Below are 23,508 nucleotides of genomic sequence, written 5' to 3'. Positions count from 1 at the left end.
CCTTCCCAGTTGCTCAGCTCACATGCTTTGGAGTTAACTTTCATTAACCTTCCACATTCAAATTGTCAAACAATTCTATTGGCTCTACTTTCAAATCCATCGAGAATCTGACCATTTCTCTCTACTTGTACAGCTACTACCCTCCTCCAAACCACCATCATCTCTCACCCATATTATTGTAATAGCCTCCTAACTGGTCTTCCTACCCATGCCTCTATTCAGCTTGTTTTCAATGCAAGAGCCAGAAGCTCCTTTAAAACATAAGTTAGATCATGTCACCTCTCTGCTCAGAATCTTCCAATGGCTACCTATCCTACTCAGAGAAAAACCAAAGTCCTTGCAGCAGCCTACAATGCCCTGCACAATATGGCTTCTGGTTACATTTCTGACCTCATCTTTTACTACTCTTTCCCTTGCTCATTGCACTCCCACCACCCTGGCCTCCTTCCTGTTCCTCTAACAAATCAGACATAGTATGCACCTGACATTCCCTCTGTCTGGATCATTCTTTCCCCAGATAGTCATATGGAGTACTTCCTTTCTTCAGATCTTTATCCAAATGTTATCTTAGCAGTGAGGTCTCCTGTGATTGTCCTGTTTAAAATATTAACCCCCTTCCACCTCTTTCCCCTTTCAGTTTTATTTTTATTTACACTTAATCACTAACATCTATACATTTTACTTATTTAGTTTGTTGTCTACCTCTTTTCCTACCCAGAGTGCAAATTCTGAGAGCAAAATGTATGCCTTTTTTATTCACAGATGTACCTTCAATGCCTAAAACTGTATCTGACATATAATAAGCTTCTTAGTAAATATTTGTTCAATAAATGAATGAAAAGTCAAAGTGATAACTTCAGGCATGGTTGGATTCAGGTTCTCAGCGTGTTATTAAAACTCTCTATCTTTTAGCTTTGCCTTCCTTTTCATTGGCTTTATTCTCAGGCAGTCTTGAGGTGTTATAGTTGATGGCATAACTGCCACCAGCAGCTCCAGATTTACAGCCTTAATGGGAAGAGAATGCCTCTTTCTTGATTATTCCAGTGAAAGCCTTAGAAATGAGTTTTATATTCTGGGCTTAGGTCAAGTGTTAATCCCTTTAACAGTGTCTAAAGGTAGAGGAAGAAAACACTGTAATTGGCCAGGCCAGGGTCATGGGGCCTCCTGGAATGGGGGTGAAGTCACTGAGAACAAGGGAACATAGTCCGCTAAAAGGAAATGGCGTGCTGTCACTTGAAGAAGAAGGAGGTAGGCCTGGCTGGCAGCAACAACAGATGTCCATCACATCATAAATGATGACACACCAGGCAGACCTAGCCCAGAACAGCATTCTCCTGCCCCTCCATTTCCACATCCAATCAGATCAGTCTGAACGCTGGTAAAGTCCTCTCCTAAACGCCTTTTCATCTGTCTCTGTCAGTTAAAGTATTCCCCACCCCTGAATGTCCGGTTCAAATATGATCTTCCTTATGGTGACTTTTTAACAGATGAGGTCTCTCCCCCACTCCTGGGCAGCCCAGTTGTTCCTACTTCTTTGGTAGTTATCTTTTCTCACTATACCCTCTATCTTACCTAATTGTACACATTTTGAGCTGTTGTGGAAAAGGACCGTTTCCCGCGTTTCCCAGCAGACATCTCAACGCCCTCAGCAACTGCGAGGATTAGATACGCACCAAGGCCGCCAGGGCGCGCCAAGCGTCAGGCGCGAGGCCGCCAGGGGCGGGAGGAGCTGTGATTGGCAATTGCGGCCGTCAATCGGGCACAGGCGCGGGCGGGGCGGGGCGGGGCGCCCGGGAGGCCTGTGGGTGAGAGGCGGGGCTTGCATGAATGGGGCGCGCGGCGCGCTGCTGCAATCGGCGCTCGGGGGGGAAGCAGGAGTCCCGGCCGGGAGTGGGTGGGAGGAAGCGAAGTGGGGGGGAAGGGGAAGAGCGCGGGGGGCGGGGAGGGGCAGCGTCGGGACGGCGCGCCTAGAGCGGCGAGGAGGAGGGTGTGAGCCAGAGCCGTGGCCGCGGTGCCGGTCGCTTTGGTGCCGCTGTCCGCTGCGTCGCCTCCCGCCGGACCCCGAGGAGCCCCCGGCACCCCCTACCCAGCAGAGGAGTCGGGACTGGGGTAGCCCGCTCTGAGGGAGGAGCCGGGTCTGAGCGGCCGAGCCCAAGACCCTCGGGCGTGGGGGTGGGGGGCTGAGGCCCCTGAGGGGGCCCCCGCCGCGATGGGCAACCTGGAGAGCGCCGAGGGGGGCCCGGGAGAGCCGCCCTCTGTCTCGCTGCTGCCGCCGCCCGGCAAGATGCCGATGCCTGAGCCCTGTGAGCTGGAAGAGAGGTTCGCCTTGGTGCTGGTGAGAGCTGAGCCTGGTCCCTTCCCCCTCCTACCGTCCCGCCAGGTCCTGGCGCTCTGGGTGGGATTTTACCCGGGTTCCCCAATCTGGCCCAACACTTCAGTCAGGGCCCCGACAGACGTCGGGCCCCAGTGCCTTACCAGGAACCTCAGAGCAGCCCCGACGGGGACCTCCCGAACGACGCTTCATCTGCTGGACACTTTAGAAGGAGGGGTCCTCAGCCTGGGACCGCCCCAGGATCCAGAATTCTTACTCTTCCCTCCCCCTTCTGCCTCCCTTCCCACTTCTTGCCACTTCCCTGACAGTCTCCCCGGGTCCCTAGAATTCTCATGCCAAAGCCTCTGGCGGGTGCGGGAGAATTCAGAAGCTCAGGGCCAGCCCACCCTTGAGCGTAGGTCCGACTATGACTCTGGCTAGGGAGACTTCCTCTCATGTTAACATGGAGGCTTTCCAGGGAGTGGGTCCTACTCCCAGCCCGGACCAGATGTTTGGGGGAGCGGAGGGGGAATAAAGGGGGCCTGGCAGCTCTTGAAGGGGGTGGAATAAAGAGTGATGCCATTCTTCTTATTTTAAGAACGGCCTGCAGGCATCCTGCAAAGTTACAGTGGGTTTGCCTAAAAGGGCTGAACATGTGGATAAGCCATTTCACTAGTGTATTTTTCCAATTGAAACAATACACACAAACCATCCCGCGTCCTCCTCCCCTCCTTTTTATGTTAAGCCCTAGTGGCTGTTGTGCTTTTTGCCTGTCCTTCTTTTTAGTCTTTCTGTAGGTTCTTAAGTGATCTGTATGCATGAGTTTTTAGAGCTGACTTTGGGATTCTTCTTTGGTGTGGGAATTGGACCTTAATGTCAATGGCTCTGTGGACAGAGAGGATCTGTTGGAGCTAAAAATGAAGTTTTGGAGAAAGAAAGTGAACTAGGTGATGGAACGTTTGCTAACAGAGGTAAATCTTAGAGAAACTTGGGGAAATAGTTCCCAGTTCCTCAAAGAACTCTCTAAGAGGCAGTGTTAATGCTGCAGTTATTGTTACTATGGCCTGAAGGGCTGACTTTGCCTTTGCCTGTAAGGAGGGATAAGCTGTGGACTTAGCAGCCTTATTGGATTTCATCTGCTTTGGAATAGGAAGATTAGATCTGTTGGCATCAGTGAAGCTGTCTAGAGATCCTGGCCTCTCTGATAGTGCAGAGCCTGACATCAGCCCACTGGCACCACAGCCAGATCAGAGAGGGTCCATGGGGTTCCCAGGGGAAGCTGGCACCTCTCTGCCCATTAGCTCTGTGACGGGCCAAAGGGATCTGGGCCACACATCCTGTGGCTCTCTGCATTTCCCCCAGCCTCCTCAGGGCAATGGCGTGACTCAGTGATTACTAATGTGCTGTGGCCATCTCAGAGCCTGAGGAGGAGAGCCTGGGACTCGGTACCCTTGAGAACAAGAGCTCAACTGTTGGGGAAAAGAGTGGGAGGGAATCTGCACTCCAGTGGGGGTGTGAAAATCCCCATCGAGTGGCATGAGGTAGCTACAGAAATTGGAGAGAAAAGGATGATCAGAGGTGGACTGGGTAGGGGGCTACCTTAGGTAGGGGCCCGGCTGTTTGTTGTGAGAGCTCACAACCAGAGTTGATCTTATCCTCATTGGAGTTTGGTTGACAAGTTTGTTTAGTTGGCAAATTAATGGCTTGATATTCACAAAATGCACATGGTATCCTGATTACTATCCAGAGAGCCCGGGTCAAGCCAGGGCCCAGACCACCCACTTGCAAACCTTCCTTTCTATATAAAGTTTTGATTTGTTTCCTTGTGGCTTTTGGTCTTGTTTCTGTGTGCCTGAGCTGTTGCTGCTGGGTTTGAAACAGGGCAGGCCAGGGCTAGTTAGCTAACTTAGAAGAGAAGGGGATTTTACCTCCGTTTTCCAGCACAGGGGAGTCATGCTTTCTTGGGGATTTGAGTTCTTCTCTGGGGGCTCTTAAAGACCCCTCTTTCCTCTGTTCCTGAAACGTGCCCTTTTCCACCATCCTTTGGAAACAGTGCTGGCTGTTGGATGTTTGACCCTGGAATAGGCTCAGGTGTATTTCCTGACAGTCAGGAGAAGCATAGTGTAGTAGGAAAAGCAGGGGCTCTGTCTTAGCAATTGTCTTAACCTCCCTAAGCCCAGATTTCCTCATCTGTACATTGGGGCTAATAATTCGCATCCTGGGAGGATTTTGAGAATCAGGTGAGCCATGTATATAAGGTGCTTGGCATCCAGTAGGTACTCAATATAGATTAGTTTCATTTCTTGATTGTGTAAAAGAGTCAGATAAGTTTCTCCATTTTCACCATTTTCTTTCCCAGATTGTCAGCTTCAGTATGATTGATCTGGTTTATGTAAAAGCTATTTGGTGGTTTTATTGAGATGATGTGCTAGTGTCCTGGCTAAACATATGGATTTTCAAGTCAAAGTGGGCTCAAGTACTGGCCCCTCTTAGTCTCCAGTTAGAAAAGTGACTTCAAGCAAGTTACTTAACCTCTTTGAGTCTTAGTTTCCTCTTATAAATGGAGATAATAATAGTATTTGCCACATGAGGTTATTGTGTGAATTTAACGAAATTAGAAGTCAGGTACTTAGTGAGCAGAGTCTGACATCTACTATATGTTTAGTAAATGGCCATTTAAAAATTTGTAGCTTTTAGCAGTGACTCAGGTCTAAGATCACTTGTGTTCCCAAAAAGGCATTTTAAGTTCAGAAATCTCATGAAACCAATTACTGCATTCTGTATAGCCAGTCTCAGGGTATGCTGCTGCTGTCACATAGAGGGCTTCCCCAGTCCCAATATATCTATGGAAAACCCCCCTGAAAAGCACCCTGGCTGGGGAAGTTGTATCATTGCTGAGTCAAGACCACAGGCTCCTAGCTTTCTAGTGCTGACATATGATCTGATCCACAGCCTGTCAGCTGAGGTTGGAGAACTCGAGGTCTGAAGCTATGAGGTGATTTGTGCAGGACATTGATCCCAAGAGTCCTAACCCAACCCAGTGCCCTAATCCAGGGCTTCCCTACTGGTATGCTGGGATACTGACCCCCTCAGCCCTGGGGGCAGCTGAGGTCCAGGATCAGTCCCCTCTGGCCAGATCAGCTTCCAATATTTACCCAGTTTACTGTACAAATAGTGTTATTTCCTAGTTGTGCCCTGATATTAAAAAGATTTGAAACTACTGTTTCCTCTGGATCCTTTGTTACCCCCTGTCTTGGCAGCAGCCTCCATTCTCTTGAGGACTGAGAAGTTTAGGATGGACAGTTATTGGAATTCCTCTTTATTAATTCTTGTATGAGAGCTGATCTCTAGTCTGGCAAAGCCGCCCTCTGTAATTTGGTCCAGACTAGATTACTACCCAACCTTAGTTACCCAGAAACTAGTATACTGGCCAGTACTGGCCTTTCCTTAGATAGAGAGGGGAGGCAGAGGGCTTTAATGGTTTAAGAGGATAGCTGCCTGCCTTTGCTGGGTTTGCACCCTGATTTTTCTGTTTGCTGGCTTATTACAAATTTGAAACAAAGTCTAAAGTCTGATGCCAGAAAAAGCTCTGAATATCCCTCAAGAGGAGGCTCTCAGGGCATGAGGATGGGGTTGTGTGATAGGCTGTCCCTGCCGTGGCTCCTCCTTTCACATTTCCCTCGTGATGACTGATGAGTTGCGGTTTTGCTGTAAGTGTAGCATTGATGTGGGGGCTAAGCTGACCTGGGTGCTAGTTGTCAAGAGCCTTTGAGGGGCCTCCTTTGACATAGAAAGGGGCTGGGAAAAACTTGGACTAAATATCAAGTTCCAAATCGCCATGATGGAAATGTTTTTCCCAGCTCTGGGGATTGTGGTGAATTAGTTCAGGCTGGAATAAGACTTGGGGGAGGGAAAGGGCCCTTGACAGCAGCTGGTCAGAGGAACCCACTTGTTTAGAGACCCCACTGAGAAGACCCTAGGCCACAGAGAGGAGCCTCATTCCTTGACCTTCCCCTGTGACCCTGCTTTAGACTGGGGGAGGTGTGGGGAGTAGGTGGGAGGGAGATGAAACTGCTGCGGTGGACTCCTTGTCATTGGGAATGTTTTCATTGCTCATTGGGAGACTCTGCTTTTTTTCTTTTTTCTCTTAAAGTAATACTCATTCTCTTTAAAAAAAAAAAAAAAGTGTGGGCAATTTAAAAATTAGAAACGATCAAAGATTTAGATTGAAGAAAAAAATCCATATTTTCTCCATTATTTTAGCAAATGGAGACAATGTGTTTTAAAACCTTTCAAATTTTTTTTGTCTACATAGGGTTTTGTACAGTGTTGCAATAGTAGCATGTATGTGTAGGTATGTGTACAAACACATATATATATCCAATTTGGCTCCTTCTCCCCCGCTTTTGTTATTTCATTAGTTTTTCCAGGGTAGTCTTTGTAAACATTTTTAAATGCTTGTACAATGGTCTGTAAAGTAAATGTTCCATTGTTTACTTAACTGTCCTCCTATTGTTGGACATTTAGGCTGTTTGCTTCTGTTTGCCATGGCAAACAATGCTATAATGAACATCTTGGTGTACCTTTTCAATAGTTAGTTTTCCTTAGGATAGAAACCCCAAACTGAAGTTGCTAGATTGTAGGATATAATGTTTTAAGGTCCTAAGTATGTATTTCCAAACGGTTTTTTAAAGAGATTAATGCATGTGAGTGTCCTTTTAGCGAGGCAGGAGGATTAAGAATAGCTTTTCTCCAGATTATGGAAGTAAGACATGTTTATTAAGCAAATTTAGAAGTAAAGAATATAAAAAGTATAAACTATATAGAAAAGTATAAAGAGAATTAAAATCACCTGTAATCTCTCCATCTACTATTAACATTTTAATGTACTTATTCACGTTTTAACAATTAGAGTCATACTGTGCATATTGTTTTATAAACTGACTTTTAATTTCACTATTTTAAACATTTTCTCATTTGTTTAAATATTTTTCAGCATCATGATTTCATGGCTGCAAAGTACTACAAAATATAGTATTTTATTACCACCTTATCTTATATTTTTCTCTTTGTTGCTACTGTAATTAACACTGATGACTATCCTGTGCGTAAATATTTGTGTGTATCTCTGATTATTTCTTTGCGATAAATTGCTAGAAGTAGAATTATTGGACCAAAGGTATATGCTTTTTTTAAATTGTAGTATAATAATGTGGTTTTTCAAGGCCTTTGAGAAGTATGCCTTCTAAAAATGTTGTATCAGTTGGTTTTTCCATGGATAATGTGTCTCCCTTTCTCTGTAAGCGAACTAGTACTGAATGGTTTAACTTTAAGAATTTTTGTCAATTTAATCAGTGATAAATGGTATTTTGTTTTACTTTGCATTTCTTTTAACATTTCATCATAAGTGTTTTGGCCATCTTTTGTCTGTTTCCTTTGCTCTCTGTTGGGGATTTATTATATATTCATATTTCTATGTAATTCATTCATTATTGTAATGATTCATTCATTATTTTATATTCACATTTCTATGTAATAAAGGTATACATTTTCCACACTTTTTCATTATAAAATATTTTTCAGAGCACATATAACTATTATGTAAGATTAAAATAATAATAAAATGGATACTAGTGTATCCACTGTGGAGTTCTTAGAATTACTTCCTGCCGCATAATTTCTCCTCCCTGCTGTTTTATCTGTGATGAAAAAAGTCCTTTAGCTCAGGACTTATTGGGTCTGTTTCTGCAGCTGGGACAGTCCAGGTGGCAGCCACACCAGTGCTTCATAGCTCTGTCTGTGGGGAAACAACCGCTACAGCTGGTGAGAACAGGAACTGATCGTGGTGGAAATAGCTAATCTTCAATGAAGTGAAAAAAAGAAGCCAAGGTAGAGAGGAAATGAGACCACAGATCCTCCCGTGCCCCTGAGGTTGCCTGGGAAGGCTGGTCAGAGCCGGGGCCCTGGTTCTGTGGTCAAGACCAAAGTATCTGCCCCAAAGCTGGCTACAGTCAGCCCAGGGCACAGCAGCGCTGGCTGCCTGAAGTCAGGGTGTTATCTGGTCAGCCAGGCTGGTCACCTCCATTCTGGGGAAATGTTTCTCCCAAGTCTGAGCTGAGCTGATGCAGTGCCAGGGAAAGGCCAGAGGTTCATTCCAGTTCGGAAATGTACTTCAGAGGAAAGGAAGGACCTTTTCCTTTGAAGATAAGAGAGGGTGCTGTCTCCACGCAGCCCCCGCCCCGTGCTCCTTGCTGGGGACTTTAGGGCCCCCTTTCTGAATAACACCATATGGGAACTTAAGGGCTTTAGGATTGTCATCCATGAAGAAGAGAGTTCCAGAATAGAGATAAACTAGGCAGCTAGAATTCCTGAGTTCCCATTCCCAGTCTCTCTTTTGTCTCCCTCAGCAGAGCCACATTTTTGTATCCTGTTTTCCTTACACAAGGAAGAATGCATCCCACAAGAAAGATGTAGAGGTGGCAAGCTGCCCCTCTGTCCTCGAGATGCTTTGGTTGTCTTTGCCTGCCACTCTCCTCTCTGCTTCTTCTTTTCATCTTTCAGAATCCTCTTTCCAGATTCTCTGATCCTTTCTGTCTTCCATCACCTCACCACAAAGTTGAGGGGTGGAAGTTTGTGTGTTGGGTGGATAGGGTTCTGGGGGAACCTTTACTGATATGCACCCTCTTCTCAATTTATAAAGTACTTTGAGGTCCTTGAAGGGTATTCAGAATCACAAGAAGATGGCCGAATTATTTACGTGGCAAATTTTGCAAGCAGAAGAAGGAGTTAGGCTGTTGTACCCGTGGTGGTTCAATTCTTGTCCTCATCTCTTTCCCTTGTCCCCTCCCCATCTTTTACCACCTTCTCATCCTCACCCAGGTTATTGCCAGGACTCTGTGGGCTGGTGGCCCTGCCTCTGACTCCCTAAAACATTAACAGGGAAGGGATATATTCTCTTCCTCCCCTGCTTGCTCATTTCTACTCAGATGTAGACTGGAGAATATCATAGCTTCCTCCAACTGCTCAGCCCCTCTTAAAGAGCTGGGCATGAGCCTGGTGTCTGGGTACTTTAGGAGATGGTTATCCTGTTTTAAGAACTATCTACAGCTTACAGCAGTTAGTTTCTGCTCAGTTTTTACCAGCTTCCTTGCAAGGAGCTGGGGAGCCAGTCCCTAGATCGACCCAATATTTCCCATGAAACCTTAAGAAAACATCTGTCCTGGATGGAAGTAGCTGATTTGAGACTCTTGCAGGCTAAGGATGTTTTGAAAGAAAGAACATTAGTTTTGGAATCAGAACACTCGGGTTCTGATCCAGCTTTATAAACTCTTCTTTTCCCCAGCTGAATGACCTTAGGCAAAGCCAATTTCTGAGCCAATTTCATCCTTATGAAATGGGTGATGATAATACCTACTTTACAGGGTTTTGCAGTTGTTTAAAGTAGACAACATAGTAAAAATGCTTTATAATCTATAAAAGCTTTACAAATAATATTTATAGATTATAGTGGGCATGTACGTTACCCACTATACCACCTCTATTCCTGTAAGTTAAAGTGGTTTTCAGCTGATGGCGGTATCGTCCCAGGAGGGAGTTTTTGGTGAAAAGTGAGAATGCTTTGGTTATCCTAGTGACTAGGGGTGCTTCTGGCACTTAGTGCCCGAAGGCTAGGAGTGTTGACCATCCTGTGGTGTTTGGGTCAGTCCCACACAATAAAGAATGATCCTACCCACATTGCTGATAGCATGTCTGCTGAGAATTAACTTCTGTCAATCTGTACCTCAATCGACTTGAGTCGCAATTGGGGATGAAACTTCAAGAGGAGTAAAAGTAAAGGCAGGGCAACAGTTTTTGGTGCTGTCTTATTTTCCCGTTTCCTATTACACCTTCAGTCAAGAGGTGGACCTCCATCTTCTTATTACATCTTTCTGTAGGTTTAAGAACTGATTCCCTATTCCCTCTGTACTGTAGGTTCTATCCTAAGACTTATCAAGAAGCAGTTTGGGGTATACATGCTTCACTGCTGACTTTTACTAACCCCATTAGCTCCTCAAGCTGGGGTAAAGTTCTTTTAGTTTGAGAATATATTTGAGAGCTCTTTCAATAATGCTTCTGGATCCTTTGGGATCTAATTAAACCTGTGACCCCTAGTTCTTTGCACACATACAATACTTTGGGGGTTTAAAACTCATTCTTAGATCTGCCAGGGAATCCCTGGCTTTGGGCCTAGAGGAAGGAAGAGCTGGGTGAGGAGAAGCCACTGCAGTAGCTCCTTAATACAAACAGTACCCAATATTTTTATAAGGGGAAGGGAGCCCTGGTTGCCAGTTCAGATAAAATGTTGCCTCTGCTGCAGTTCCAAAAAAGGGAGCTTGTTGAAACTTGGTTGACTCCCATTCAGAGGGAGATATTCTGGCCCCTGGATGTCTTAATTTAACTTTGACTAAGGATACTTTTTGGTAGGATCTGCCCCTTTGAGCCAGAACTTCCAGGAAGATCCAGGTAGAGATGACAGGATGCACTCTGACAAGCCAGGGGAAGCAATGCCATCTTTGCAGTGAGGTTAGGTCATATCCTATGCTTGCAGGTACCACCCGCCCAAAGCCGCAACTGCCTCCCATAGGCCTAAGGTCTCTGGGAAAATCCAGACAGTTGACTTCCTGGTGTGTGCCTGAAAGGGGACTTCAAACATACAGTCTCTAGCAGTTACTTCTACCCTTACATCCTTTTGCTTTCTACCTTACCCAAAACAAAAACAAAACAAAAAAACCCTATATATTTTTGACTGCTTAGGATATTTCATACTAAAATTTTTGAAGAAAAATTCAGATCTTTTGGGGGCCTTATTTATTATGAAAAAAGATTTTTCAGGACAAGGTTAAAAATGTTTTTTTTTCTGGGTGAGTCTCCCATTTCATCTTTATAGGAATGGCTCAGTTTTCTGGTCTCCACCAAATGCTTAGGTTTAACTTGTATAGGTTAAGAAAAGAGAATTCACCTTTGTTGAGTGTATGCCATGTGCTTTTACATGTGTTTTCTCATTTAATTTGACAACTGTGCTGGAAGGCAGTTATTTCACTTCTGTTTTACAGGTGATGAAAACAGGGCTCAGAGAACCTGGAGAAGGTCTCAGCTTAAATGTCACTTACTTAGACTAAGTAAAATTTTTGTTAGATTTTTTTGTTCATGCTAAAAGATTGCTAGAAATACAGCTTCTAAAAGATGCTTAATCCTTGATTTTATATGTATATTTTTAAATGTGTAGAAAAATGTCTGGAAGGATACAAATAAGACTAGTAACAATAGTTATCTCCGAAATACGTAATAGGAAGAACAGAAAAGTCATAGAGAATTCAGCTTTATAATGTTGACATTTTTTACAAGGAGAATGTATTTATATGTTAATTATAGTATTAAAAGTTAAAGAAAAAAATTCTCAACCTCATTTGAAATCAAGGAAATGAGCAGTTCTCTGATATACTTTTATACCAATTGTCTGGATAAAGTTTTAAAGATCGACAGTGTCCATGTTTGTCATTAATGGTACATTAATACTCCACTAATGGTAGTGTAATTTGGTACAGACATTTTAGAAGACATTCATAGGGTCTGTCAATTTCAAATGTGCCTACCCCTTAACCTGGGCATCTCACTTCCAAGGAAACTGTCCTACAAAACTGTTCATACGTGTGCATGGAAGTGCATGGAAAGGATCCTCAAGGCTGCATTGTTTAGCAGTAAAAACCGGGGGAAAACCTGATTGTCCATTTCCTGTCCAATTCTATTTCTTTTCCATTCATCTAGTTACTCAAGGCAAATATTGGGAGTTATCCTTAATTTTTCCTTCTTCCTTCTCCATACCCAGTCTGTTAGCAAACCCTGCCAATTCCATCCCCCCAAATATGTCTCAAATCTATCTACCCATTCTCCTATCTCTACTACCACTGCCTCAGTCCAAGCCAGTATCAACTCTGGCTTGTATCATATCCAATCAACTGGCCTCCCAACTTCCTCTACTGCCCCTTTCTCCATCCTCCCATCCATTCTCCACAAAGCAGCCAAACTTAAAATACAAGTCAAAGAGCATCACCTTTCTTGGCTTCTCGTTGTCTTTAAAAAAAAAAAAAAAAGCAAACTCCTCACCTTGGCCCTTAAGACTGTGCATTATTTGGCTCCTGCTGACTTCTTAAACCTTACTCACTCCTGACTGCCAGCCTCCACATTAGCCTTCCTTTAGTTCAGGACAGTCTCCCTTCTTCTCACAGGGCTTTTGCACAAGCTGTTTCCTCTCCTGAATTGCCTTGTTCCTGGATCTTCAAATGGCTCAATCCAGTTTATGTATGCTTCAGGGCTCAGTTTTAATAATACCACCTCTCAGAGAGTCCTCTCTTCATTATTATTCTCTATCTTCTCATCCTATTAACTTCTTTTGTATTATTTTCCATTTTAAAATTATTTGTTTAATTACTTGTTTATTATGTCACCCCAGACTGTTGGCTCCATGGGAGTGGAGGCTTTCTGTATGCTTACCACTGTCTAGCCAAATACCCAGCACTGGGTAGATACTTAGTAAATAGTTGTGGCTGATGGGAATCTCCAAGATATGTGTGTGTGTATAAATATAATCATCTAATTCCTCAAACAACTGAAAATGGACTTACCATATGACCCAGCAATCCCACTCCTGGGCATATATCCAGAGGGAACCCTAATTCAAAAAGACACCTGCTCCCCAGTGTTCATAGCAGCACTGTTTACAATAGCCAAGACATGGAAAAAACCTAAATGTCCATTGACAGATGACTGGATAAAGAAGCTGTAGTATATTTATACAATGGAATACTACTCAGCCATAAAAAATGATAAATTAATGCCATTTGCAGCAACATGGATGGCCCTGGAGAATGTCATTCTAAGTGAAGTAAGCCAGAAAGAGAAAGAAAAATACCATATGATATCACTCATATGTGGAATATTAAAAAAAATGGCAAATGAACTTATATATAAAACAGAAACAGACTCACAGCATAGAATACAGACTTGTGGTTGCCAGGGGCGGGGGGGCGTGAGAAGGGACAAATTGGGAGTTCGAGATTGGCAGATACTGACTGGTATATATAAAATAGATAAACAAGTTTATACTGTATAGCACAGGGAAATATATTCAATATCTTACAGTAGCTTATGGTGAAAAGGAATATGAAAGTTAATAAATGTATATTCATATATGACTGAAGCATTGTGCTGTACACCAGAAATTGACACAACATTGTAAACTGACTATACCTCAATTAAAAAAAAAAGAAAGAAAGCAAAAAAAAAAAAAAAAAGAGGCAATTAAAGGGAGACCATAAAATGCTTTATATAGCCACATGTTTGTATGTAAATGTATAGAAAAAGGTCTTGGAGCAACCAACACCAAGCTGTTGGTCACTGTGGTGACCTATGAGGGGGATGGATATGGTTGGGGGCCAAACAGTGACTCCATTTTTATTCTGTAAGCTTTTGAGTTGATTAATTTTTAACAATATGTACCCATGTATTTGTTCTTCCTTTAAAGGAAAAGGAGGAATAAAAATAGGGGAGGAGGGCTCAACTTTTATTGTAAAAAAGAAAGCTCCTCTTTCTTGCTCTCTGCACTGAGCCAAAAGAAGAGAGCTAGAGGGAGAAAGGTCACCAGTGGGGTCATTCCCTGCCCTGTGCCGAGCTTGGCATTAGTTTTTATGGTAGAAAGAACCCTAAGAGATGCTCTTCTGCCCTGAGGCTGTATTTTAAACTCTTAAAAGTAGGCACAATCTTGGTTCCCCAGACACAGCCAGATTGTATATTTTTAGCCTCTTTGATTTCCAAGCCAGTGAAAGCTGCACCTCTAGCCTTAGCAAAGCTGGAGCAGGTGAAGTCAGCAAAGAGAATAAACATGAGCTCTGTGCTTCACTGCAGCTAAGCTTCTCAAAGTCAAGTCAGTTCAGCAGTCGTGACTCCCAGGGAAGCCCTGTTCTCTAGATTCTTGTCTCCCAGAAATGTGGATAGCTAATCATTTTCATAGCTAACGTTTATTGCATGCTAATTGTCTGCCAGGCACCTTGCAAAGCTCTTTACACACATTATCTCATTTAATCACCATAACTCTATGAAATAGTTATTATTATCTCCATTTTATAGTTGAGGAAATGGAGATCTAGGAAGGTTAAACAGCTTGCCTAGGATCACACAGTTAATAGGTGGTGAAGTCAGAATATGAATCCAAGCAGTTTAACTCCAAAGCCCACATCCTTAACCATAGTCTCCTCTTTTGAGGGTCAGCCCCTCTTGACTTCAGTACTGCTTTGGTGAGGATTGTATGGATTACTGCAGAATATAGGGAAAGTAGAACCAATTTTCCTTTGCTGAGAGGTGAAGTGGGCAGATTTGGGCTTTGGAGTCAGCTATCCTGACTCCTGGGTTTGAATCCCAGCTATCATATTGGGACATTCACTATTCAACAAATATTTCTTTTTTTTTTTTTTAACACTTTTTAAATTGAGTTATAGTCATTTTATAACGTTGTGTCAAGTTCCAGTATAGAGCACAAGTTTTCAGTTATACATGAACATACATACATTCATTGTCACATTCTCTTTCGCTATGAGCCATTATTCAACAAATATTTCTTTTTTTAAAATTTACTATGTGCCAGTGATACCACTGGGGATACAGTGGTGAAAAACAAATACCACCTCTGACTTCATGAAGTTTAGAGGGAATGACAGATATTAAACAAGTAAATATAAGCAAAGAACAGGTTGTTAGGAGAGGGCATAACCAAGGCTCCCTCCAAGTGAAGACCAGGGGCAGCCTTGGAATCTATGAGAGACTTTCTACTTTCATTTCATTTTCTTTCCTTTCGTGATTTATTTAAGGAGTATGTCTTAGGTGCCTGCTGTATATACAGCACTTTCTCAAGTGCTTTGGAGAATACCAGAGAAATAGAAGACGATGCTAAGTTGGAGGGACAAATATGTGTATATTTAGAACTGTACTTTGAACAACTAGAGAATTAAAACAAGTGTGTGTCCTCAGGTTATCTGAGAGGCTCTCTGTGTGCCTCAGTTATTTCATCCATAACATGGGGATACTGTTTGTCTTGCCCAATCACATGTTTTTGTGAAGACCGAATGAGATCATGAGGTGATGAGGTGGCACACAGCTCCCAGCACAGGACTGGAGGGTTAGGGAAGGATGAGTGTGGCATAGGATCGCTAATCAGGCACTCTCAGGAGGATGTGGACTTTAAGTCAGGTCTTAAAGGTGACAAGTGTGGATCAGGAGAGAGGAGGCTGTAGGCTAGAGCAGTATGGGAGGGGATTAAAGAGGAAGAATGAGCCAGATACATGAGGGGCAGCCAGGAGCTCCACCTGCTGGGATAGAAGATCCTAGTTAGAGACAGAGGTGAGCTTGGATCAGAATGGTTTGTCAGTTCAGAGTTTTGTCTGAAGAGCCCCTGATTGTCAGAAAAGGCTCTGGACGCCTTCCTGCCTAGTGTTTCGGCGGGGAATAGAAATTAGCTGGCCATCATGAATTTGCTTGTCAAGTTGAATGATTGAAATGTACAAGAATTAGGCCACTCTCACCTTCTGAAATGGACTGTATTCTGCCTATGGAATGTGTAGCTCTCTAAATAAACTTGCTTTCACTTAGAAAAATATATACAAGAAATAAATGCTCAGTCCTTACAGGTTAGGGGAATCAGAATTATTTGATTTAAGTAAAACTGGATAAGAGATAATCCCACATGTTACCCCTGAATTGCAGATGTCTAAAAAATGTTTCTATTTCAAGTCATTAAGTCTGGGGCTAATTGTTGCCTTTGCCAAATCTTTCTTGCCTTCTTTTAAGGTAGAATGTTGTCTTGTACTAGATAATTTGTATTATTAGCAATGCTTTGTTCAAGGTAGGTATTCAATAAATACTGCTCACTGCAGAGTGTCCAGTGTTTTTGACCTACTTTCTACCTGCTAGTGTTTTCTTGTACTCTGAACTAGGGTGAGGGGTTGGGGGATGGCACACCCTCCAGCTAGTCATCCAGGCCAGACACCTGGGATTCGCTCTAGGCTACTACTCCTCTCACCTTCTTTCCCTGTGTACTACCACTGCTGTAATTGGTCCTCATCTCTTGCCTGGTCCATTGTAGTAGACTCCTTAGTGGTCTCTCTACTGCAGTCTTGCAGACCCAGCTCCCCCATTCCCTCCCATCCATCCTCATAGCCATATGTAAAGATCTAGATGAGGGATTTTCTAGGAAGAGCAAACAACCTGAGTAAACCTTGTAGTGGGAAGGAACTTTGCACATTCAAGGAACTGAAGGAATGCCAGATTTGTGGACCAGGACGCTAAAGAGAGGTCTAGGAAGGCAGAAGAGAGGTTAGCAGGGCTCAGGTCATGGGAACCTTGTCAGCCTTGGTAGGGAGTTTGAGGAGTGACCTGATCTGCTTTATAGTGTAAAGAGTTCACTGTGGCTGCTGTGTTGAGAGCCCTGGGATCTGGCCTCCCTCTGGGCAGCATGCTGGCCTGAGTGAGAACTCCTCAGTCAACTCTGGCCAGCAGAACAATCGTGCCCTCTGCCTTTTCAGGTTTGACTGGTGCTCAGCCCTCCCTCCTGTACCCGCCTCAGGCCAGAAAGGGCAGCGCCTCTGCTAGGCTGGCCCTGGTGTTTGGCGTGCCTGCTCGTGGACTGAGCCTATAATTTGGTGGGTTGGCTGGTTACAAAAATAAAAAGTATGACCTATAACTAAAGCTGAGTGGATTCAGTAAAGAGAGAGCTTTTAATTTGCAGAGGTCCTGGGCTGTATTTAACTGGAGGAGAAATGTGTCTCCTCCCTAGTCACTGCTCCATTTTCTCCCTTGAGTACCTGCTCTGGGGCGAGTTGGGGTTTGTGGGCCTAGGGGTGAGTTTTAGGGGGATATTTAGAAGGAATGTTAGGGTCCAAAAACAGGTTTGATGGGGCTTCCTGGGAAGTCAGCATTATTTAGTCTTGCTTCTCATGTAGCCCACTGAGAGGGAAGTAGAGTTTTCAGATGTTTGTGTGATCATTCATTTATTCATTGAACACAAATGTATTGAGCATTTACTCTGTATTTTAGACTTTAGAGATCCTACTGTGAACAGGAAGGACAAAGGAGACTTGTCGCATGGAGTTGAAGTTGTTGGGGACAACAAAAAACACATATACAAGTTTGTAATGGAATGTTAAGTAGGGATAAGTGAAGAAAAAGAAGGTCAAGAGTTAGAGAGTAATGGGGGCAAAGTTTTAATGAGGTGGCAGTTTTGGGGGTTGAGGTATGAGAGAAAAGCAAAATAGTGAAGGGACTTTCTGTGGACTCTGGATCCCAGCTCTGGAGAGTTCCTCCAGGACAGGGGCTCCCAGAGCAGCACAGCCAGTCTGGGCAGAGTGGGATCCATGCTCTTCGGGGGCTGGGCTGGCTCCTAGCCCCAGGTGGGCCACTTAGAGCCTGTGGTTGCCTCTTCCTGGCTCCACTTGTCAGAACTGTCTGCGGGGCTGGGCAGAGTGCTGATTAACTGCAAACAGATACTTGTCTTTCCAGAGCTCCCCAAGCCTGATTCTCTCAAGATTTCCTGAAGTCACCGTGTGTTCTTGGCTAGAGGAGGACTAAGAAGTCTGGCCTGGGAAGTTGCAAGGAGTGCAGGGGTTCCTTCTGCCCATGACCACTGCTCAGCCAGGCCTTTTGCAAGGGCTCTGGGGTTCAGTGGATTGGATTTGAAATCCTGGCTCTGTCATTTATTAGCTCTGTGACCTTGGGCCAGTGCTGTAACTTCCTTGAGCCTCAGTTTCTTTATCTGTGTAATCAGGATAAGAATACTTGGCTTCTAGGGATTTTGTGAGGATTAAATAACATGTGAAGAATCCAGGACAGGGTCTGGCATAGTGGGTGCTCAGTAAATTTTAAGTAGAAATATTATTTTAAGACCACTAACCTCGTAAAGTCAGGGATCTGCTATTAAAGAGTCCAATGAAGATATCCAAGAAATACGGATTCTTGTTGATGCATAAGAGACTGACCGATTCAACGTACCTCGAAGTTGTAAAATCACTGAATTGCACACCATGTTAGTCACCTTGCTTTCCTGCTTGATGATGCTGGCCTTGTCATGACCTTGCCACTGGCCTTAGGACCTCCGGGAACCAACACAGCCCTTGGCCTGCCCTTTAGCACATTTCGTCTCTAGCACAGCCTTCAAAGAATCAGACTTTAAGACCCTTCTGGACTGGGGCATTTACCAAGGCTGGACTAGCTACTAAGGTCCAGACCTGTGCTCCTGGGACTGTTTTGAACTCTGGAGTGGTGGTGGCACTGTTATGTGGGCTCATTTGCAGACTGAGGAGATCACAGACTCCCTTCCCCTCAAAACCAGCCTCAGAGTCAGGCCCAGACAATGTTTTAGTATGGGTGGACGAGATCTTTGTTTGAACCTTCTGTGTCCAGAGTATGCTTCGGCCCCTTACTTTGGACAGCTTTCTTGTTTATGGTTGTGGTTATTTTGTTTTTACTTGCCACTCACTAGAGTCAGCATCACACAAACACTCATTATCCTCAGGCCCTTGGCAGTCAGGGCACTTTGAGAATCCCTTCTAAAGTGCTCACGTCTGCAGATTATTTTTTGATGCATCTGGCATGAGTTCCAGATTGATGGTCCAATAGCAACTATAAATTGCTCCCTTTGGGCTTGGCTAATTACTGCTGGCATCGTGGATGAGTAAGGAATTAAGAGTCTCTTATGCATTTATGGGGCAGCAGGTCCTGATGAGCTCCCAAAGCATTTATCTGTCATTTCCCCCAGAATATCCTTGTTAAAAGTTGTGAGCAAAACCCCGGGAGTTGAAAGGTAGCCAGCTAGACAATGTCTGGTGGCATCTGGTTTCTCAGTTGGTTCCCTCCAAGAGTTATAAAGAAGTCAAATAGTACTCGTTGCCTACAGGTGCGTAGGGAAATGTCAAATGTTGTCATAACATTATAAAAGCACTCCCAGCTGCTTCTGATTGTCTTGGAGGCAAAAGGACAGAGAGGTTGCTCCAGCCTTATTCTATGGCGAGGCAGGTGAAGATTCACTCAGAACTCAGGAGGGCCTCTGAGGCTGCGAACTGAGAATGGCGAAGGTGTCATCTTCCTTGCTTGGAGACAGGGAAGGGGATGCAGTACCAGCCCTTGGAGACTCCCAAGTGCAGCCTGGTGTTCATTCACTCAGCAAGCACTTTTTGAGCACTTAGGATTGTATTAAGTGCCAGAGAAATTAAGATGACTGAGACAGTGTCTGCCCCCAGGAATTCAGTCTGGAGGGGGAGACAGACACATTAAACTTCTAATTGCAGTCTTCAGCTTGTGAAGTGCCCGTGGTGTAGATATGCAGGAGCATCTGGGGAGCACGGAGAGGAGGCTTGGGGAATACTGCCAGTAAGAAGAAATCTCTACTTGTTAATGGGATAATTAGAAGTTGGAGAGAAGTGTGGAAGAGAAAGCATTCTAGATAGAGCAGGGACATCAAGGTGAGACAGCGCGATGTGTTCAGAGAATCCTCCTGCAGCTGCTTGGGGCTATTGGAGTGTAAGATGTAAGGCAGAGAGTGGTGGGAGGGGAAGCTAGTGTGGTAAGGAGGGTTTTGAATGCTGTGTGGAAAGAACTGTACTTCATGCTTTTCATAGGAAAGTGGCATGATCAGATTTTGATGTCTGGGTAGGTCAGTGTGGTGGCCGGGGTGGGGGGGATCAGAATTGGAGGTGGGCAGCTGAGTGAGAGATCTTGGTAGTGTGGTGATGACAATGGCTGTTTTGCATGGTGGAGGTGATGGGATAGACTCATGAATAGTCAAAAGGATTAAATTTGGGGGACTTGTTGGATTAGATTTGAACTTGGAAAGGTTAAGATAAGGGAAAAGGGAGGAATTCAGGATGACACCCAGATTTCTAGTTTGGAGTAGAATACATATTTGAAAGTCATTGGTGTCTACTGGTCAAATAAAATATGGGGCCAAAACATTCTCATGCCTCTCTCTATGTTCCTGCAGATAGCACAGACCTTCAGTGACTGGGAGGGACAACTCCTAGGACTTATGCAATGTCACAAGGAGAGAAACAGAGTTGTTGAGAAGAGTAGTTAGCTGAGGGGGCTGAAAACAGATTTGTGGTAGATCAGACCTCGGGTTTGCAGACCGCAGATTTAACCTGAGGAAGTTAGGAGACAATGGGGAAATGAGAGATTTGAGATAAGCGGAAAGCTAAAGACAGCTTACAAAAATCTCATCTGAAAGCTTAGAGGAGGTGTCCTAGATCACTCAGTAGAGCACCTTAGTCAGTGACTCAATTCTGTCTCCCCAAATTCTGGTCCCAGCTTTCCTGTGAATCCCCTGGCGGCTGTTTGTGTTTCAGTCTTCTCTTTCTAAGGGGCATGTGTACTACTCCTCTAACCTAGAGAATTAATAAGCATATAAATAAATGTATTTAATCTGCACTGTTCAGCTACATTTACGCACTCTCTCTTATGTGTTTTATATTCTTTTTTTTTAATGTACTTTAAAAATTTGTTGTTGTTGTTGTTGTTTGTTTTGGGGGGGGGAGTAGGTAATTAGGTTTATTTATTTAATTATTTTTTAATGGAAGTACTGGGGATTGAACCCAGGACCTCATTCATGCTAAGCATGCACTCTACCACTTGAGCTATACCTTCCTCCTGCTCTTATGTATTTTGAAGTACTGTGAAATTGTGTTTTAGCTTTGTGCTTAGAAGCTATCTTGAGTCACCTGCAACTCCTGGAGTCACTCATCCAAGTTACTATCTACCCTTCTGGGTCAGGCACTGTGCAAAATCCTTTTCATTAATTCATCCCTTTACTTAATTCTTATAAGAGGTAATATTATGATTCACATTTTACAGATAAAGAAACTGAGGTTCAGAGCCTAGTAACTTTCTCTTTGTCTCTTGAAAAGTAGCAAGATTCAAATCTAGGTCCTCTCTGATTCCAAAGCCCATACAGTTATCTGTAGTACTTGGAATGTTTAAAATGCCATTCAGGTATGAGAGAATTGTCACCATGTGGTGTCCAAGAGGGCAGTTCCCTTGTCCCTTTTCCTGCATGGTCTCCCTCTTACTCAGACAGAAGCCTTGAACTTCAGGTGTCCAGCACACATACCTCATTCAGCTGGTTTCACCCAGTCTTGTTGGTTAGGGAAATACCATTTAATGATTAACCAAAGCCAGACAAATCCAGGTGGACCCAAATTAGAAATGGAGATTTGTTTTCTTGGCAAGGAGATAGCAGGATACAGTTGAAAAAGCCATGTCCTGGCAAAAGTTCTGTTAAAGGTCACATATCTGGGTTTGAATCTGGATTCTGCCACTTTCTGTGTGACCTCCAGCGAGTTGGTCTCAGATACTTAATTTTCTCACCAGTTGAACAGGCATAATAATATTTACCTCCACTGGTTATCGAGAGCAGTAAGTGAGATTTTGTGAGGAAAGTGCCTGGCATATCAGATGCTCAGTAATGTTTTCCTCACCATCCGTGACCCTGAGTGAATATGGCACCTGTGATGCCAGAAATTGAGAGAAGCAGAGAAGAATCAGGGTCTATTTGGGTCATGCAGCATGAACTCTCAGAAGGCTACCTCCAAAGAGGTGTTTTTCCCTAGCTGGAGAATCAGATGAGATGTAAAAAAGCTGGAACTCTCAAAAATGTCACTATGATTCCTCCCCAAAGAGGGCAGGAGCACTGAGGCACTAAGCCAGCCCCTACTTGAGAACAACTGGAAAAGCAAGGAGAGACAGAGGACTTGCAGTGCCTCTCCCCAGCTGACGTGACTTGTGACAGCTGTGGGCCCGTGCTGGGCCTCAGTTTATCCTTCCTTAAAGCAGGAGTCATGCCCCTCCCACATGTCATCTGGATGTAGGAAGGGATTCATTAAATTTTATGATTTGATAACAAACTCCTGGATTTCTGATGAGACTCCAGGCAAGCCCAAGCTGGGCTCCTCGCTGGTACACTGGACGAGGTGGAGTACTGCCCCCAGCCGGCCTCTGTGTCCACGTGGGCAGCCCACAGCATCTGCTAAGCTTCTTCTGTGTGTTAGACATCCTTAGTTAGGAACAGGTCTGTTTAAGGAAAGTACATGCCCTCACAGAGCTTACAATCTAGTTCAGGAATTAATACAGAATGTGAAAGATGAATAATTATATGAGAATGAAATAATTTTTTCATTAAATTAAATCTTGTCATTAAAGGTCTAGCACAGTGCCTGGCCCAGAACAGATGTTTATAAGCCATAATTTTCCCTCTTTTGGTAAATATATGAGTCATCACAAGGCAAAACGGGTCTCCTAATTGGCATGGTGCTTGATACCTAGAAGATACTAGTGTTGAAGAATGATTGAATATGAGGGCAGTAAACCCTGCTCAAGTTGAGAGAAAGGACTGTGCAGAAGTCTGGGTTGTTTGGGGGAGGTTTCGTGAGGAAGGTTGATTATACTGCTCCTGAAGGATGCGTACAATTTGAAAAGGGGCAGAGAAGGGCTAAAACAATTGGTTGTCTTAGAGGAGGCATTGTGTGGGATTACAGACTCAGGCTTAAGGGTCAGACTTGGGTTCAAATCCCAGCTCCATCACATACTAGCCATGTGACCTTGGGCAGCTTCCACAGCCTTCCCGAGCCTTTGCTTCCTTACGTGTAAAATGGAAATACTAGTCCCAACGTCACAGAGTTGTTGTGAGAATTAAATGAGACAATTCATATAGAGTTCTTATCACAGTTTTGTCAATAAATGTTAGCTTTTGTCATTATCATTTTTTAAATTTTAATAATAGTATCATTATTATCCTGCTCATGCCCACCTACTTATGTTAGTTCCCAAGACCTTGTGTCGTCTGGCTGTTCCCTGCTTGCTGTGGTTTCCTCCACTGTTGCAAATCACTTAGAGACTCCTGGGATTTTTATGGTGTTTTGTGCTTCTATATGCTGTGTCCTTGCCTAGAAAATCACCATCTTCCCCTCCTTCATTGTCTTTGCCTAACTCCCTCCTGCTTGCTGTTTTAAGACTAAGTCCTGTAGCATTTCTTCCCAGAAGCCTTACTTGGCTCCTCTGTTCAATCAGAGGCTGTCTCCCTGGGGTCCCACAGTGCCATGTGCACCTGTTTCATAGCTGTGCTGTATGCA

The 23,508-nt window shown here is 44.0% G+C and overlaps 1 protein-coding gene across 5 annotated transcripts in view; it reads left to right on the top strand.

Annotated features, from left to right (window-relative positions):
- Positions 1 to 1,941: 1,941 nt before the first annotated feature.
- Positions 1,942 to 23,508, top strand: part of FMNL3 (formin like 3) — a 51,666-nt gene continuing 30,099 nt past the window's right edge. For 3 of the 5 annotated variants that reach the window (XM_032492768.1, XM_014553248.2, XM_006177692.3), the window contains exon 1: positions 1,942 to 2,335. In XM_032492768.1, the coding sequence (XP_032348659.1) occupies positions 2,210 to 2,335 (126 nt within the window). In that variant the 5' untranslated portion in view covers positions 1,942 to 2,209. The remainder of the gene's footprint in view (positions 2,336 to 23,508) is intronic. The other 2 variants (XM_006177693.3, XM_006177694.3) reach the window with 1 other exon arrangement.

The sequence above is a fragment of the Camelus ferus genome, chromosome 12 (assembly GCF_009834535.1).
Source record: "Camelus ferus isolate YT-003-E chromosome 12, BCGSAC_Cfer_1.0, whole genome shotgun sequence".
Taxonomy (NCBI): Eukaryota; Metazoa; Chordata; class Mammalia; order Artiodactyla; family Camelidae; genus Camelus; species Camelus ferus.
This window is presented reverse-complemented; position numbering and strand designations above follow the sequence as displayed.